Source organism: Saccostrea echinata, unplaced genomic scaffold (assembly GCF_033153115.1).
Source record: "Saccostrea echinata isolate AGI-Se365-2 ecotype Australia unplaced genomic scaffold, CSIRO_AGI_Sech_v1 ptg000051l, whole genome shotgun sequence".
Taxonomy (NCBI): domain Eukaryota; kingdom Metazoa; phylum Mollusca; class Bivalvia; order Ostreida; family Ostreidae; genus Saccostrea; species Saccostrea echinata.
The window spans coordinates 9,988,210-10,007,747 of record NW_026889800.1 but is presented as its reverse complement, the minus strand read 5'-3'; the positions used below and the strand labels follow the sequence as shown (position 1 = coordinate 10,007,747).

Sequence of the window (19,538 nt, the reverse complement as noted above, 5' to 3'; positions counted from 1 at the left end):
TTAAAATTTAATATGATATCAATCCTTCCTTCAATTTTAGAGCAATGGAGGTTTCTTAAGTCTTGAGATCCCGGTCACCTCTACCTACGACACTGGTGAATATATGGTAGAGGTCCGCAATGAGGAGGGGAAGATTAAATCCAACTGTTACCTCCAAGTAGAACGTACGTTTATAAACTTGAAGGATGTATCTCCGTACCTCAGCAAGTGTGTAAAAATTAATTAATCTATTTCCTTATCTATTTGTCTTTCAATTGTAGCCGTCTTTGATCCTCGTGTGGAATACAAACACCCCGAATTTATCGAGCCAATTCACCATGTTAGCGTAAAACTAGGACAAGCTGCTACATTCAGCTGTAAAGTAAAGGGCACCCCTGCTCCCTTTGTTAGATGGTAAGTCAAAAGTTCCGAGGAAGGTTTACACTTGATTATTGAGGGACAATTATGTGAAAGAAAAAAAATTAAGATTGCTGTATATTTACACGTTTTAGTTCCTCAAATTAAGGCAGGGCATGACTTTATTGCATAGTATTGAATGATTAGTACCATATCAATACGGTATGTTTTCTTTATCCTTCTTATATAAGTAAGATCTTATATGTATAAAAGATTAAGTTATATCATCCTTCTATACAACTGTAGGTTCAAGGATGGAATAGAACTTCAACAAACGGACAGAATTGACATTCATCAAGGGGAGAAGGGACAGGCTTTTCTTTTGATCCATGATGCTGAAGAATGTGATACGGGACTGTACAAGTGTGAGGCCCAAAGCATGGCGGGACGCTGCAGAAGCACAGCAAAGCTCCAGGTTTTGGGTATGCTAAAAATGGATTAAGTCTTTTGATTGACTTTACTTAATTCACATCTTAAAAAATAAAGCATTAGTATTTAATTATAGCTGAGAAGTCCAAGCTTGTTTTAAAAGGTTTAAGTAAAGCTAGATTATTTGGATTTTCAGAATCTATGGCAGATGCATTTGATGATGTATCCTGCAACATTGAAGTAGAGAGAATCATCAGCAGAACAAAGAATGCTAAAGGTATTGTAAATGAGGCACCAGTTCAGAAACCAAAGGCCTGGAGAGCTGGGCTAGTTTCAACAGAGTCCCCAGAACAACTGAAGGAGGCTGTGACCGCAGAAAAGACAGAGGCTGTAAAGGAGACACCTCTGAAGTCATCAGAAATTCTGACAGTCTTGGACGAGACTTTAAAAGCTGGTAATGTTACGCAATCCACAGAAATGGAAATTAGTCTAACCTCTCCTGCTGAATCTCTATCAAAATCCGAAACTTCTGAGCTTGAATTAACAATTCCTCTTTCTCCTGACCAATCTTCACCTTCATTAACACCAGCAAAGGTGAATGTCGACACCTCCTCTGTTCCTTTAACAGTTTTAGAAATCGAAAGATCACCATTAACTGATATCACTAGCGATTCCAACAAACTAGCACTTGTAGATACTCTTGTTTCTAAATCTGAACAGACACCATCTTTGGCAGATGCTGATCAACGAATTAAAAATGATTCACAACAGCTCATGGCAGCTGATGTGGAGAAAGGCAAGTATGATAAACCCTCCCACAGAGATTCAGGGACAATATATGAAGTGCAATCAGATTCAAAAGATGTGCAAATCATATCAACTGATACGTCTTTAGTTGAAGTTGAACATCGACTTGATTCCAGCCTTCCTTCAGACTGTGACTTTGAAACTTTGGAACAAGTTTCTGGTACTGACGCAATCAGCAAAGCGTCGAAAACAAGAGTTTCAAAAAGAGAGGTTGGTGTGCGTTCGGAATTACCTTTACAGGATGGTTCGCTTAAACCTGATGTTCACGAGGAAGGACTCGTGTCATTGAATGACACGCTTTTGGAAAGTTTTGTTAATGTTTCAAAACCTTTTCAGGGTGTTGATAGAACTGCCGATGTGGCAAAGCAAGAAGTAAGCTCAAACATGGAGCAAGTATCTTTCGCAAAGACGACTAACAAAAATAACTCAAACAGATCAACTGAGGGGTCATTTGAAGTACTTGGAGTCGAAAACACAGAAGATCATGTAGGTTGTGACATACATACGTACAAAGGCGAGAAGCAGGGACCGGCAAAAATAATTTGCAGCGATGTGGAATCTGTATCCCTTGTCGAGACAACTCATTTAAAACGATTCCAAACTTCATCCCCAATTTCTTCTCCTGTTTCAGAACCAAGTGAAGAAGACGTTAAAGCGCAGATGGAACTTAAATGTACAGCAGAAGAGAAACTTGAAAATATATCTGTAAAATCTGACGATGCACTCATTTATTCCTCATTGTCCCCTGAATCTGAAAACTTTGAATTTCTTACCAGTGAACCCTCTTCTTCCCTGGATACTCCCACTGATCTTTCTCATCCACAACCTAGTGACAGTAATTCTCTGTCTCCAGAGCAAAGAGCACAAAAAGACACGTCACTGCACATTGAGCACAGCACTATCAATATTGATGACCAAAGTTTGTGTACTAAGGTCGGTCAAGAAAATCTGAATGCCAGGCAAGAAACTGAGTTGAAAGCAAGTGCAAGAGATGACTCAGTATGTAGTGATATATCATCTGCTAAAGAGATTGATGATTATAATGTATCAGTTCCTGGTAAGTTAATCCGATAGAATTACTAAAACTCATGTATATATTTTTTTCTTTTAAAAATACAAACGACAAAAGTATTTGTCTTTTTAATATTTATTATTTATGCAGCACAACGAGTGTCGTCACCCATAGAAAAGAAAGTAAAAACCTCTGAAGTAGAGGGCATTGAAAAACCTGGATCGCCCAGTATAACACCAAGTGATAAAAAGCCTGAAAATGAAGTATTAAAAGTTGACGCTGTCGATGGACGAAAAGCTGTTTCCGAGGACACCTTATCTTCTGAGATCAAGGAAACGACAGAAAAGACAGAGAAGGTACAATCCCCCGGGGATATGAATGTAGAGAAGGTGGACGCAGAGAAGCTCCCGGTGGAGGAAGAGAGAGTGAATGTGGAAAAAGCATTTGGAGAGAAAGAAAAAGTCCCAATAGTGGTGGAGAAGTCTCAAGAGGAGAAAGAAGTCGTACAGGAAGAACAGAAGGAAACTGTAACTGCAGAGGCATCAGAGACCGTGACAGAACAAGTTGAGACACAGGAAGCCGCACCAAAACAAGAGGAAAGAGAGCCCCAACCACCAACCTTCGTCAAGAGTCTTCCAGAAAAATTGGATTTAAAAGATGGAGATGATTTGCTTCTTCAGTGCATTACTGACGGACTCCCAAAACCAGAAGGTATGATTGTAATTATGATTGGAGTGTTAATCAGGAGAAGTGTTAATCAATAAGTTTAAGGTGATATCATGGATATTCTTTTTTTCAAGTTATTTGGATGCACGAAAATAAGCCAATCGAAGCCAGTGAAAATATTTTCATAAAAGATTCTCACGACGTTCACGCATTAGAGATCAAGAAGGTTAATCACAATGTAAACTCAGGTGTGTATACGGCTAAACTTGTCGGAGGATCAAGCTCAGCGGAACAGGAGGACGTGGTGTCAAGATGTAAAGTGTTTATCTTGACAACTGCACCCATGGAGGAAAGCACAGGACTCGTCGAGGAGGACATCAAGGAGAGAGATCTTTTACCTTTGGTGGAAAAACAAATATCTACTGAGCAAGAAGAACTGAAACTACAAATACCGCCCAGGTAAGAAAATAAAGTTTGTGTTGTATGGTAACACTATGGTGGATTTATGAATAGAAGAGTCTTAAAATTGTAAATGTAATACACGTTATGTTCAGGCATTATATGGATTTGATATGGAGGAGACAATTTTTACAAGCTAATCACGCGTAAATAAAACTTATTTGACATCAAGTTATCACAGAAAAAATTGCAAGCCTTGAGGATTTTGTTGTTGCTTGGATTTTTCTAGTTCCTAAATAAAGGTTTTGTTGACAGATTTTACATCCATCTCATTGCACTATTCTTAATACTTTCTCAAAGGCTTTAAAGACATATAATACAAACAAAAAAATGGATGCATGGATAGGATTATATTTTTGGAAATATTTTGGTAGTAAATGATGCATATATAAAATTTCTAAAAATTCTAAATTATAAACTTTCTATGATGTTCAAATTCTTCTATCTGTCATTTTCCTTCATTCTATACAATTTTTTATCACATTATCGAAATACTTCGAAAGAAAAATGAAACTGTAAGTGCCTTAACTTATTCATTTTACTTATATAAATATAGATTTAGTTGTTATTTTCATGATTTTTGAAAAAAAAAGTTGTATTATCTGTCCTAAAAGTTGGTTTTCTCTTTAGTGTTGATCTCCAAGAAGTTTGTGAAGAAGGTCAGTTGGACGCTAACAAAATGCACATTCCAATGGTTTCCCCAACAGGGGTACATTGTAAGTATTCATTGTATTTTCTAATATTTATTGCACAAAAAATAATATAGAGAGCATTTATTTTTTCTTCAATATCAAAACCGAAGGCACCAATTCGACATCTTAATATAATTTTATATATTGTAACAAATCTATTTGAATCAACTGTTCTAAGGATATGTACCAACATATATGTGTTGAACTTTAAACAGGCCATTCCAGTCCTCTAGACAAGGCCGAGAAAGGTATCAAGTTGATCACTCCACCATTTCCCCAACATCCCCTCTGAAGTGTATTTACCTTGTAGTTAGTTTTTGGTTTTCTTTTCCAGTGCTGGTTCTTGTATATATTTGTTGTTAAAGCACTCTTTGTTTACCTGTAAATACATCAAATAAATTGTGTATTTTAAGAATCTAAGATCCTTTCTTGATTGTCTGTCAGTGGAAAATTATTATTTCTCATCCTGTCCATGAAAAGATCCGTTTTCCTGATATTGTTGTTATTAATTTAAGTTTTCAATGGGTTTATTTTGTGGACATTTGGTTTTAAATGAAGTATACATTGTTTTCGATAAATACATATATTTCTGATGTATTTCCTTGATAATCTATCTCTTTTCATATTTTTTTCTATTTCGCTTTATGTCACTTTTAAGGCCCCTTCAGAGAGTATTATTTCAAGGCCTTTGAATTTAAAAACAAAATATGAATTAATTTACAAATGCACTCTTTGTTTTGCTAGAGGAGGAATTGCCTCCTTCCCAAACTAGCCCTCACTTTAGCCAAGCATTAGATGAAGAACTGTATCCCTTAGAGAGAGATGAAAACGTCAGAATCCAATGTGTGGTAGCAGGAGAACCGTGTCCAAAAATAGTGTGGTCAGTATAATGTCTTATTTATTTCTATTTTAAAGATCAAACTTACTATTAGTCTTATCGACTAATCATGCGTTTCTGGAAGTATACCAGTTCAAGAATTATATTTTGCCAATTAACATAACATATTATTTTTTTTTTATGTTTCTGAAATTTAAAAAAGGATATTAAGTCATTTCATTGACAACTTTCAATTTTCTTTGAAATTGGATTAACTATCGACCTCAAAGAAATTTTATATAAATATTTCGTATATCATGTATTTATCAACTAGAAATATGTCCATAGGACATGAATGCCCCGCCGAGGGTATATTAGTAATGGAACATGAAAATTTGTATTAGTGTATGAAATTTGATGAGAATATCTTGAATAGTTTCCTTAAATTTGATATAGATGATAAATTCTCACCAAATTATGTATAAGTGCATAAGCTTACATAAATATGTCTTAAATGGTTTCTTCAAAATTAAGCAAAATGCAAATTTAAGAAAAGTGAGGTCAAGGTCCCAAAAAAGTTCAAGGTCAAACGTTTTTGATGCAGTTGAATAGTTTTCATAAATATGTATCAGCATATTAAGTTTCATAAAAATATTTTGAATGGTTTATTTAAAACTGAGCTAAACACTAATTTAAAATAAATGAAGTTAAGGTCAAAGGAAAGGTCAAGATCAAAAAATGTTGATGCAGTTGAAAAGGTTACATCAGTATGTATTAGCATATGAAGTTTGATAAAAATATTATGAGTAGTTTCTTTAAAACTGAGTTAAACACAAATTGAGAAAAGTAAGGTCAAGGTCAAAGGAAAGTTCAAGGTCAAAAATATTGATGCAGTTGAATAGCTTACACCAGTATAAATCAGCATATGAAGTTTGACACTAATTTAAGAAAAGTTAGGTCAAGGTCAAACGAAAGGTCAAGGTCAAAAATTGTTGATGCAGTTGAAAAGGTTACATCAGTATGTATTAGCATATGAAGTTTGATAAAAATATTATGAATGGTTTCTTGAAAACTGGGCTAAACACTAATGTAAGGAAAGTGGGGTCAAGGTCAAAGGAATTGTCAAGGTAAAAAAAAAAATATTGATGCAATTGAATAGCTCTCATCAGTATTTATCAGCGTATGAAGTTTGATAACACGATCTTGAATGGTATCTTTAAAACTGCGCTAGAAACTTATTTAAGAAAAGTGAGGTCAAGGTCAAAGGAAAGGTCAAGGTAAAAAATATTGATGCAGTCGAATAGCGCTCATCAGTATGTATCAGCATATGAAGTTTGTTAAAAATAACTTGAATGGTTTCATTAAAACTGAGCTAAACACTAATTTAAGAAAAGTTAGGTCAAGGTCAAAGGAAAGGTCAAGGTCAAAAAATGTTGATGCAGTTGCATAACTCTTATCAATATCTATCAGCATTTGAAGTTTGATAAAAATATCTTGGATAGTTTCTTTGAAACTGAGCTTTGAACTGAGCTAAACGCAAAGTATGACGGAAGGACAGACGGACATGACAAACACTATATGCCCCGGCCATATTCATGGCAGGGCATAATAAATAAATAATCTTACCGAATATTTTACTTTTTGTGTCGTGGATCAGAGTTTTGCATGGAATTATATAGGAAAGAAATACTTAAAAATCTTATCAAGAACAGCATGACCATGATTAAGTTATGCATGCAGGCATACTCAGAAAAAAAATTCAAGTTTGTTCGTCAACGAAGGATACTAAGCTACGAGTATGTCTGCCCTTGAGGATATCTTTACTGGAATACATTTTAAAAAATGAATCCTTGTTTTACAGAAACTGGTCCATGTCATCTTTATTTGTCAAATATAGTGTATAAGCTCGAAAGAGTGTTAAAGATTTAAAAACCATAACAGACTGGACATTCCTTTACAATGTCTTTTTTCCGGATGTACAAAATGTAAAAGTGATTTTATCATGGTAATGTGAAAAGACACACCATGTTGAAGAATAAAAAAGTTTAATATAACGACTATTCATATGTTTTACAACTGCAAGTGCATATATAGGACTTTTCCAGACAACCACCCACGTATTGCTATTATTGGCTTTTTTTTTTCCACTTTCAAGTTCCATTTTTGTCAGGTTCAAAGATGGTGTCAAGCTTGAGCAATCCAGTCGAGTCCGTCTGGAATGGGATCCAGATACCAGGATCGCTAGTGTGCTCCTAAAGAGACTACATATACTGGACACTGGGGAGTACGAATGTATCGTGTATGGAGAGAATGGGAGCTATAGCACCAAAACAACTCTCCACGTTAAAGGTACACGTAGTTGAAGGCATAAGAGCAAATATTTTCCGATATTGTGGAAAGCAGACATGGATAAAGCACTTTTTGTGTATTTGCTCTTTTTTCATTTTCCAACAAAAAGGTTTCCAGTTTAATTATACAACGGTATTTATACCACTTCATAATTTCATGAATATACAGTCTTCAGACATCATTACGAGACATTTTATTCCATCAACTTTCGATAAGTTAAGATACTTAATACTTTATGAACCGTACGAGAATTATTTTTTTTACAGCAACGCCGTATTAGGTATTGCAATGAAAAAGATTCATGAATTCGATTTGGACGTTTCTCATGCTTTAGTTCAGTAATTTATAGAGACGGATTGGATTTAACCTACACATACTTTATTCCGCGTGGCATCAATTTACGCTATGTGTGCGGACAAGGATTTTTCGCAGAAATTTGTCACAGCATACTTAAATTGAATTTAAGACACACAATTGCAGTCTAAGAAATTCATTTCTACCCTCCGAATGAACAAAAAAATTGTTTCTGAGGAAATATAACCCCCTGAAAAAAGTACTTTTACAGCATTTCAGGTCAATTCCAATCCATCTCCAAATGATTGAGCTAAAAGTCCTAATCGAATTCATGAGTCGTTTTTTAGCTCACCTGAGCTGAAAGCTCAAGTGAGCTTTTCTGATCATCTGTTGTCCGTCGTCCGTCCGTCTGTCTGTCCGTCTGTTCGCCCGTCTGTCTGTAAACTTTTCACATTTTCAACTTCTTCTCAAAAACCATTGGGCCAATTTTAACCAAACTTAAGGGGACCGACTGGGGTTTTCATTGCGCAATACCTCGCGCAGCATAGTAAAACAAGGCGTATTTACTCTTTTAGAGCAACTATTTTTACATAATTTATAAAAATTAACAAATTTAGGAAATCTAAGGTTAAAAAATCTAATTACGTTTTTAAATAACTGATTTTTTGAACTATTTTTCAAATAATGGGTATACAGACGTCGTAATAGTGTGTTTTTGACGTTATGAATGACCGAAGTTCTTTAAGCGGGGTCATTAATTATGCCATGAAAATAAAAAGTATAAAATACATGCTCTTGAAATTTTAAACATAGGAAATTGAGAATCTAGCAATCATTTTTATTATTTTTTGTGTAAATCTGTGGTATCAATCATGTTTTGTTGTACTCCATAAAAACAGGAAAATATCATGAATTTTGACATTTTGAGATGCTCCCTCTGGAAACCAGACGGTAGAATTTTGTGTTTCATGCACAAAATTTATAATATAGTATTACCCATCAAATAGTATAATTTGAGCAAAAAGTCTATAGTAGCATTTGTATAATTTGCTTCGAAGTGCGAAAAAATGGTATTTTCCTATATAATCCTATAGTAAATGTACCTGTATTTTGAGATGGTCCCTAAAAAATAACCAGACGGTAGATTTTCACTAAACTTAGCATGTATACCGAAGTCAATGTAAGGTACATATGGTATAAAATTAAAGAGTTTCTCTATAGTAGTTTTCACACAATAAAACCCCAGTCGGCTCCCTTAAGTACAAAGTATCCTTGGGTGAAGGTAAATTGTTAAAATAAAGGACCAAGTCAACTTACAAGGGGAGATAATCATGAAAAGACAAAAGTAGGGTGGGGTCATTAAAAAATCTTCTTCTCAAGAACCAATGGGCCAAAATAGCTGAAATTTATGTGGAAGCATACTGGAATAGTGTAGATTCTAAATTGTTCAAATCATGACCCCCGTGGGTAGGGCGGGGCCACAACAGGGAATCCAAGTTTTACATTGAAATATATAGGAAAAATCTTTAAAATTCTTCTTCTTAAGAACCACTGGGCCAGAAAAACTGAAACTTATGTGGAAGCATCCTGGGGTATTACAGATTCTAAATTGTTCAAATCATGACCCCCGGGGGTAGGGCGGGGCCACAATAGGGAATCCAAGTTTTAGATTGAAATATATAGGAAAAATCTTTAAAAATCTTCTTCTCAAGAACCACTGAGCCAGAAAAGCTGAAACTTATGTGAAAGAATCCTGGGGTGGTGTAGATTCTAAATTGTTCAAATCATGCCCTCGGGGATAGGGCGGGGCCACAATAGGGAATCCAAGTTTTACATTGAAATATATAGGAAAAATCTTTAAAAATCTTCTTCTCAAGAACCACTGGGCCAGAAAAGCTGAAACTTATGTGGAAGCATCCTGGGTTAGTAAAGATTCTAAATTGTTCAAATCATGACCCCCGGGGGTAGGGTGGGACCATAATAGGGAATCCAAGTTTTTCATTGAAATATGTAAGAAAAATCTTTAAAAATCTTCTTCTCAAGAACAACTGGGCCAGAAAAACTGAAACTTATGTGGAAGCATCCTGGGGTAGTAAAGATCCTAAATTGTTCAAATCATGACCCCCGGGGGTAGGGTGGGACCATAATAGGGAATCCAAGTTTTTTATTGAATTATGTAAGAAAAATCTTTAAAAATCTTCTTCTCAAGAACAACTGGGCCAGAAAAACTGAAACTTATGTGGAAGCATCCTGGGGTAGTAAAGATTCTAAATTGTTCAAATCATGACCCCTGGGTGTAGGGCGGGGCCACAATAGGGAATCCAATATAGGAAAAATCTTTATCAATCTTCTTCTCAAGAACCAGAGGACCAGAAAAGCTGAAACTTATGTGGAAGCATCCTAAGGTAGTGTAGATTCTAAATTGTTCAAATCATGACCCCCAGGATAGGGCGGGACCACAATAGGTATTACAAGGGGGCAATTTGGTAAAGAAGAGCAGGGCCAAAGTTACTCAGGTGAGCGATGTGGCCCATGGGCCTCTTGTTTATGATTGCCTCTGCTGTTCATCTACTGTTCATCATAGCGAAAAGTTACAGCAAGTTTCATCATACCTTGTTATGCCGGTATTTTTATCTCTGATAGCCCTTGAGATGCAGAAGGTTGAGACTATAGATCGGGATGATCCTCCAGAAAGTGTCCCACCCAAGTTTTTCCTGTCTCTGAAGGATAAGAGAATATTTCAAGGAAAAGGCACAACATTGGACTGTGTTGTAAAGGGCAATCCCGAACCAGAAGTGAAATGGCTAAGACATGGAAAGGAGATTGTATCTAGACACGGAAAATACACGATCACAGTAAGTTTTGTTTTATGTTTTTGTTTTATTATTTATTTATTCATTCATATATTTTGTTTTGTTCGTTTGTTTTATTTAATGGTATTTTGGTTGTGTTGAATAAAGCATAGTTTCTTTATTCATAAAAATGATAAGGTGTACTGTCGTTACCAAATTTTACTAAATTTTCAGTTGATAATGTCGCTTAATCCAGTAAATGGGGGGAAGTGGTAAATATACCTTTATTTTTCAATACTTTAGTACTTCTTTGTTTTTACTGACTTCTTTAATTATCGATGCGGTGCTTTTATTCCTTTTACATCCACTGAATATTTTCTATTTTATTTCTTATGAAAACCAATTGCCGTTATCAATGCTAGTTGATGCTATTTAAAAGATCTCTTCAGAAGTGTGTTCTAGATCTTCCATCAGTGTAATGTACGGGCCAATAATACAATATTTTGCATATCCCCACCTATTTAATATAAATTGTATACAAATGCAATACATGTATATCAATAAATTGTCTCTCTTTATTTGATAATGTGGGGACTACCAGTTGCCACTTATGCATTCTATGCATTTGTGGGTTATGCATTTTATCTGCAATGTCGCAGCAGTAACAAGCAAAGAAAGTATTTTATTGTTTAAAGAAAAAAAAAACATTTACTATACTCTCTTACTCTTTTCAGAACTTGAACCAGCAGCATAGTCTGACTATTGAGGATTTCAAGAAGTCAGACGAGGGTTGCTATACTGTAGAGGCCACAAGCGAGTCAGGCTGCTGTTCGTCCAGCGCCTATCTTACTATGGAAGGTATGTCAAAATATTTGTCATCAGAAGGATTATAAAGAAAATAACGATTAATAATTACCAAAACAAATGATAGATTATGTTCTTTGACTTTTACAATTTCAATGTACAATATATTTTTGCTTCTTGTCGTATTGAATCGTTTATTAAACGGTTTGTGTTTCAGCTGTCGTGGAAGAGGTTGACTCTGCTAAACTGGAAAATTCAGCTCCAGAATTCACGAGCAAAATGGAGGGGATTATTTCACCTGTAGGTGGAGTCGTGACCTTTAAGTGTTCTGCCTCCGGGTATCCTGTACCTAAATTCAAATGGCAAGTTCAAATAATCTCTTTCTTTTAATATATATCAGACATATTTACAAACGCACACGCGTGCGAATTCATTTTTACTAAAAAATAATCATTTTTATTTTCAAAAATTAGGCAGAAAGATATGTTAGATCTTTACCAGTCCAAGAGAATAACAATCGACAACGTTCCAGGAGAGACAACTTTAACGATTCATGACGTCAATCGGCGTGATAGTGGAATGTACGTTTGCATCGCAAAAAACAACCTAGGAAGAAGCAAACAAACAGCAAAACTTATTGTCAGCGGTCCGTCATGTTTTTCTTTGGGGACATAAATCTCTTGTATTTTATCTATTTTACAGTTAAATAAAACTTTTAAAAAGAAATCTAAGCAATATAAACATTTGCCAGTAAAATTTATCTATTTTGTATTTTTAGAGGATTGTAAAGAAACCAGGCGCCTAAGTATCTCTGGAGAGATAGACAGACCAGAGGAACCAGTTGTATCTCAAAGTGACTCTACTGACTCTGTTAAAGACACTGCTGAAATGTCTTTAGAACCATTAGCGGAAGGCAGAGAGGAGCCAAGTGAGGTGAAAGAAGTTATTGGGACAGAGGAAGAAGTTCATGAAGCAATTGTAAAGCCAGATGATAAACAAGCTGAAGTAGAGGACACTTCAGTGAAAGAGAAACCCACAGAGATGGAGGAGGCAGTGGTTGATGTTTCACCTGCTCAGGAGAAAGCAACTGAAAAGGAAGCGGTTGTTCCTGAAAAATTGGTGGTTGCAGAGAAGACTGAGGTTGAGGAAAAGCCAGCAGTTGCTGAAGAGAAAACATCAACTCAGGTACCAGAGGAAAAGATGTTAGCTGCACCAAAGACAATGGAATCCGCCGAAGAAGTCTCCTTGACAGAAAATGTTGCTTATGCATCCGAAGAAAATGCTGCTATGATGAAAAAAGAAGAAGTTGCTGTTAAGACAGACAAAGGGAAAAAATCTGAAGAAACTTCTACTCAACAAAATGAAAATCAAGCTGGAACGGTATTAAAAGCTGAAGAGAGAGTTGATACTGCTATGACTGAATCTGCTGTTTCTGCTAACTTAGAAGATGCTAAAGTCGTTGAGAAAAAAGAAGTTACTGACGTGACTGAAACATCTGAAAGTAAGGTCGTACAACAAGCAGTGGAAACCGCCAAAGGTTCTGAAACAACTTCAAAGACTGCAGATGATAGCGAACTAGATATCGATCACTTAGTGCAGCAAGCAGAAACAATTTTAGGGGAATCTAATTCAACAAAAACCGAAAACCAGGACTTATCTTTCGAAGAAGTTTTGGCGAAGTCTGTCATGGAGGAATCAGTTGCTGAGGCAGCCAGTGAAATGGAAAAAATCAACAAAAGTAAAAAACGTAAGCTATCAAAATCGAAGCGCCGCTCCCAAAGCTTAGACTCAGAGGAAGCGTCCAGTGTCAAGGATGCAGCAGAGGGCGCAGAGTCAGAAAGTAAAGAGGTCGAGATATCGACAAAAACAGCCACTGAGACAACAGAATCAGCTGGTCAGAAGGAAGGAACATCATCGCAGAGTTCAGCCAAGAGTAAGAGTGTCTCTTTTGAAGAAGTAGTGGAGATTTCTGGTTCTGCTGACACAGTTGACTCTGGTGCGATATCAATGCAAGCCTCAACGTCAAAGGTGACAATGTCCAAAACAAAATCATCTCGAATTGAAAGTCACACGAAATCTGTTGAAGGAAATGTTGAAGTCAAATCAGTAAAGGAGATAGAAACAAGTGGGAAAGAGAAAGCCTCCGAGTCGGTTACAGCTTCTGTAGCTAACGAATCTGCTTCCACAACAATAAGAGAAACCAGACAATGTAAGGCTATATCCTTGAGTTATTCTGTACTTCTCATTCTAAAGAAAAAAACGAAAGTAAATTAGACATACCATAGAGGTCGCAAGCTACTGTATTTTTGTTTTTCATTGCTTTTTTGAAAATGTATAAATATCGACTGATTTCTTTTTTTCAGTGGACAGGTTGATGTCCATGGAGGACGTAAAAGAAATACTTGACGTGGATTCTCTAAAAATGAATGAAACCAGGTTTGTATGTTCTACCCAATTTAAAAATGTTCCTACAATTTGAACTTTTGGTGAAAGTATATGTATCTGTATATGGATGAAGGGTTCCTTCTAAGGATGTCAAATCGGTCAATATTTGACAATCGGTTACTCGGACGATTTTCCGATCGAATACCCAGGTACTCGAAAAAAGTGTGTATACATATAAAAGTTTGTTAATTTTATTGGGACATGTTTACTACATCGATGTTTTTAATGCATGTACATAAACATCGAGGAAACGGTTTTTAGGGTATTTAATTTATGTATCAAGCAAACACAAAGACATTATCAATACACCTATAATTACAAATGCTTAACAGTTCTTCTTTAGGAAGACAATTTGATCAACGGAAGAGAAGGACGCAACTTTGTAGTGATTTGACTTTAGCGAAAGAGAATATCATTGTCATGAACGCGAGTCGTATATTATTAACATTTCCAAATGTTTTTTCCTTGAAAATTCTGAAAGTTAAGTATGTTGATTTCTCGATATTTACTTCATCGTTACGCATAAATTATCCAACGTTTCCAGCTCCCGTTGATGCCCTGGCTGTCCTCCAGACTTATTTTTGTTTACTTAACTTGTATGTATTCCCGCTATTTCACGTGTATCTTTTGTATTGTCTTTGTATATATAGTACATAGAACCTCATATACGACTAAGTTGAGAGTGGTTGGAGAGAAATAAATTGAACTTGGACCTGGCATACCCAACAAACTAGACAGTGATTCCTTATATATATGATTTTACCTCGTACCCTCGTATACGCTAAATTTACTATACAAAGCTGACTTCTAACATTTTTTTAATCTCCGGTTATTTTTAAATATTTCTTCACTTTGAATTGGTAGCTGCATTTCTGTGTATGTCCGATTTCGCTACCGTATGCTAATTAAATAAAAGATAATTAATACATCATAATTAAAAGATGTTCATTGAAAACAAATAATTAAAGCCATCCAAAATTAGGGTCACAAGAGGTGAGAACGGCTGTGTATGGTATCCAGTGATCGGTCAAATGGACAATGCATATTAAAATGACATGTTTGATAAGTTTTTAATAAAAATATGCACTTTGAAATATGAAAAAAAAAATGCATCCGAGTAACCGAGTACCGATTTTAGTATTCGATACTCGGACGTTCGATCGAGTACTCGTTGACATTCCTAGTTCCTTTATATAGACATAAAATACCGCATAGCGGGTTTCTTTAGCGGGTGTAAAATTTGGCGTTTTGATTCCTTAAATAATTTTAGCGGATCTTTTTTGGCGGACACGGATCGAGTTCCATGACGTTGCAAAAGAGAGTAAATTCGCATTTTAGATGAATTTCAGTTCGTTTAATATACGTTTGAATACAGTTTTTTACACAAGAGTTGAAGTAAAAACCAATACCAGATGAAAGATATAACGTTTAACAACAGGCTGATCAAAGTTATATTTCTTGTATTTACTACTAATAAGCAAGGGTGCAAAGGAACGCTTCTTTATAAATGGTTATCTGACGTAAAGGAACGAAATTGGTTTTATTCTTTACAATAAGCTTGTCGATTTGCATTACATCAATGACTTTAGGCTACATACATATGCTAATTTGTGTCTCATAAATCATTTCAGTATGTATAGATAGGAAGAACCTTTTCATAGATAATGAATATGAAGCATGATATTGTCAACACATTTTGAGTTTGTTATCTAGAAATATTTGATATTTTTTGTTTATTTTTCATTGTGCATAATGGTAATGTCTATAAACTATATTCTATTCTTGATACTAGTATTTGTTTAATTTACAACACAATTCCAAGGATATAATAAAACTTGCCATTGATGGATGCAAATTGTATAAACGAAATCCAAGGAAGAGCAGATACTGATATGTAGCCCTTCTGTTTCAAAACTTGAGATCTGAGTTTAGAACATTGGCTCAGTACAAAAGTACATGATTGTATGTAATTCTAAATATATTTTGCTCAGAGAATACAAACAATATGTAATTAACATACTTTCCAGCGCAATAGCACCCCGCTAAAAAAATTCCCGCCATACGGTAGTTTAATATGTGTGAAAACAAGTATTATTTCTCTATCAATAAGTCCTAAAATCATTATATAACGGTATATAATACAATTTGATGAGGATGTCAATAGTTATTTGCTGATCTGAATTCATAGGGAGGCTATAGTGGAACAGAAGACAGCTAGTGGACGGACCCAGGTCCTGGAAGTAAGTGCCAGGCGCGTGTCTAAACAGCTGTCTTTGGAAGAGCAAGCTGCCAGCACCACCCACCAACACCACCTTCACCACCCTCCAGAAATCATAGTCCCTCCCGAAAATCAGTACGTCAGTCTCCACAGTGAGATAGAACTGACTGTTAAGGTCCGTGCGGCTCATGGCGCCAAAATAAGTTGGTTCCATGACGGACAAGAAGTTGCAGTAACTGGTAGGTCTTTTCATTTAGTCTGGTGAACTTAAACAATCTCAAACTTTTTTATTCAACATGTGTAGTCGGTATTCTCTTTAATTTGTAATGAGAATCAATTTATTTGGGTTTTTGTGGGGTTAGATTTCAAACTGCAACAATATTTTAATTTATTCTCTCTTTTACAACTCTATCTAAATCTTCTTGATTTTTTTTTTCAGTTATGATTTGTAGATTATATGTGTGATCATTTAATATGATAATGATGTTAAAATTACACGCAGTCTCTCTCTTCTTGTGTGAAATGTGCACTTGCACTGAAATACAATTTACTGTGATTGCTTGCTTATTTCACACGCTATCCTTTAATTCAAAGAAAAACTTTTAGAGGACATATTTGGTAAATATACATTTTTCACTTGCTGGATTGTTGCTTTGCTTGTATGAAATTATTCATCATGCCAATTTGAGGCGTTCGTTTTTGCGGTTTGGAATTTTTGTGGTTTCTGCTTAGAAAGCATTTACGATCATGGTTTTCATGATGGCATTTGTACCAACACAATATAATTATTAATTTTGAGTTGAGGAATCCTTGAATCATAGTATCAATTCAAGCTCAATGATATTTACCCATGATTTTAAAATCACAAATATACATAGTCATCATAATGTCATTTTATTATCTTTGAGTAAAATATTTTTTTTTTATAAATTTGAAATTATTAATTCCTTATTTATAATTGTTATAAAGTCCTATAAACTTGGGTTAATTTGTAAAAAATAAAAAATTGCATACTGATGATACATGAACTTTTTTTTTTGCTCTGATCATACTTTAAGATTAAAATCTTGGTAGGTACGGTGATATTTGAAAAGCACGATACAAAGATGAGTCTAGAGATTTATTCTTTCAAATTCGTTTAAAATTGAAATCGCTTGGGGATGTAGGGAGCAACAATTTCCGCTGAATTGACAGTTACCATGGTTTATTGTTTGTTAGCTGTCTGTACTTGTAAAATTCGAAAGTAATTTTAATTTTTGTTATCATGTGAATAATCACTATTTTTGAGAACAGGTGCATGTGCATTACATTTAAGTAAGAAATTTAAAAAAACTGTTTGAAATTATTTACGGAGTTTTTTCTTTGAAATATATTTGAATTTTTCAGGTTGTACAGCTTAGGTTGGCAAGGATTTTTTTTCGAATCCACATAAGAATATTTGTTGAAAAATGCATTAAGCTTTCTAATATCCATGGACATGCCAAATGTCTTTTTGTCTAAAAATTTCATAGATGCTTAAGGCATGTGCATTGGTTAAAAATATCTTAACAGCCAGGTGCTGAAGTGGTAAAATAAATGCATTAAATCAAATCTGCATTGCGTATAGCTTTTTTCGTGTCACGCTTTCAGTGGTTTGTGATGGGGCAGAGTAAGAGATTTTTTTTTGGATATAGCTTACCTTCAAATATTGGGAAATAAGAAAATAATATTCTTGGTTTTCAAAATTTTGATAAATTATTTTAGGGGATTTGTGTAGTTGATTTAAAAAAAAATCATTTTATGTTACATTCTTGATCCCCACCCCTTTTGATACAATATTTGGATCCGACCTTACTTGTTCATGCCACCCTTCACTGTCTTTGCACAAACTCTTCAGTGATGTTGTTTCTGTTGTTTATCCATGTGGCAATGACTACAATCTACCTTACTACTGTATAATCAGTAAGTACTACTAACACGTGGTTTGTTTATTGCAGGAGAACATTATGAGATGACGGATATCGAGATACCAGACACTGAATAATGAGCGACCTCTCATCCTTGCATTATAAAGTAAAACTAAAGATAACCACAACCAGTGCACGAGACGAAAGCATCTGTCTGTATAATGCTGTTCAGAGAATGAAGAAGTCAATAATTGTTGTATTGTGGTGGTCATGCTGGAATAGTGCTTCTAACATAAAATCTTTCCGGCATTTTAGTCAAAGGACATGCACTAAGTAAGTGTGCGAGTACATGGCTTTGCATGCACACGTCTCTTGATAGGTTTTATCCATGGCATAATATCCAAATTGGGTGCTTTTTGTGTCTGTAAATTTTTCGTGCTTCTTTTCAGTTTAAGGTTCTATCAAGAGTATCAAGCTAAATCTTTTAGCCGATTTACACAAGAAAAAGTTTCAAAAAAAAAAAAAAAAAATAAATAAATAAAAAATAGAAAATCATCTTGCTACCTTTGTCATTCCATATAATTCACCGCAGCATCCATTTAATTACCACTCCTTTTTTATGTTAATTACTCCAGATAGTTTGTGCTGTCTTGAGGGATTTTTATAAAAAATTACTTTGTGGTACTTAGAATTGAAAAAAAGTGAAAATAACACACAAGTAAACTATAATGTGTAACTGAAAGCAATGTTACTTAAATGGCAAAATACTCAAGTCTGGCTTTGTGATCTTACATTGAATGTGATAGATGTTTGGAATATTACACATTACATGGATATTTGTAACCCCAGACCCTTGCCCTGTTCTACAGTTGACGAGGTTTGTTTTATTCTGTTGATTCCCGTTTAATTCCCGTTTAATTCCATGTATATGTGATACTTTTTTCAAGACTGTGATTTAAACACTTTAGTTGGCTGTTGGGATTGAATATCGAATAAAAAATCGAAAAAACACACTGACTTCACTTTACTTCATAGCATGGTCACGGTAATACAATTATTTTATGACAAGAGTCCATTGACCAGCTTCATTAGCCCCATCCTAGGGCCTGATCCTGGTCCTGCATGAATTTTACTATATTTGGAGATGGCTAACTGTTCCATATGATTATGCAAACAATTTGCCAGCTACATGTCTATGAGTAATAAGATTTTTTTTTTTTTATAAAAGATGTATGATGTAATGTACTTGCAATATATATTTAACCAACTTAGCCCCACCGGAGTCCTGAACCACGGGTCGGGGGGCTATTAATTTGATAATTTGGTAGAGGGGTAAGTCTCCTAGATTTTCAATGGAAAGAAGAAGATTTCAAAGGTGTAATGTATTTTCAAATAAAGACCAACTTGGACCAAACCTGGGGTTTAAATGCTGGACACAGGGGACGTGAATTTTGCAATTTTGGTAAAGTAGTTAGAACACATTTTAATCATATAATCAGTTACCACATTATAAATCCTTTAACAAAAATGTA

General features: G+C 35.0%; 1 protein-coding gene across 2 annotated transcripts in view; it reads left to right on the top strand.

Annotated features, from left to right (window-relative positions):
• The window catches only part of LOC133203813 (muscle M-line assembly protein unc-89-like), a 31,992-nt gene extending 12,975 nt beyond the window's left edge, over nt 1–19,017 (top strand). The window contains exons 7-25 of one of the 2 annotated variants that reach the window (XM_061339599.1): nt 41–164; nt 261–393; nt 643–818; nt 962–2,629; nt 2,735–3,295; nt 3,385–3,709; nt 4,340–4,425; nt 4,617–4,649; nt 5,146–5,281; nt 7,389–7,567; nt 10,505–10,716; nt 11,388–11,511; nt 11,675–11,823; nt 11,935–12,103; nt 12,236–13,666; nt 13,821–13,893; nt 16,091–16,359; nt 16,715–16,738; nt 18,097–19,017. In XM_061339599.1, the coding sequence (XP_061195583.1) occupies nt 41–164; nt 261–393; nt 643–818; nt 962–2,629; nt 2,735–3,295; nt 3,385–3,709; nt 4,340–4,425; nt 4,617–4,649; nt 5,146–5,281; nt 7,389–7,567; nt 10,505–10,716; nt 11,388–11,511; nt 11,675–11,823; nt 11,935–12,103; nt 12,236–13,666; nt 13,821–13,893; nt 16,091–16,359; nt 16,715–16,738; nt 18,097–18,143 (5,919 nt within the window). In that variant the 3' untranslated portion in view covers nt 18,144–19,017. The remainder of the gene's footprint in view (nt 1–40; nt 165–260; nt 394–642; nt 819–961; nt 2,630–2,734; nt 3,296–3,384; nt 3,710–4,339; nt 4,426–4,616; nt 4,650–5,145; nt 5,282–7,388; nt 7,568–10,504; nt 10,717–11,387; nt 11,512–11,674; nt 11,824–11,934; nt 12,104–12,235; nt 13,667–13,820; nt 13,894–16,090; nt 16,360–16,714; nt 16,739–18,096) is intronic. The other variant, XM_061339600.1, reaches the window with a different exon arrangement.
• The last annotated feature ends 521 nt before the right edge of the window (nt 19,018–19,538 follow it).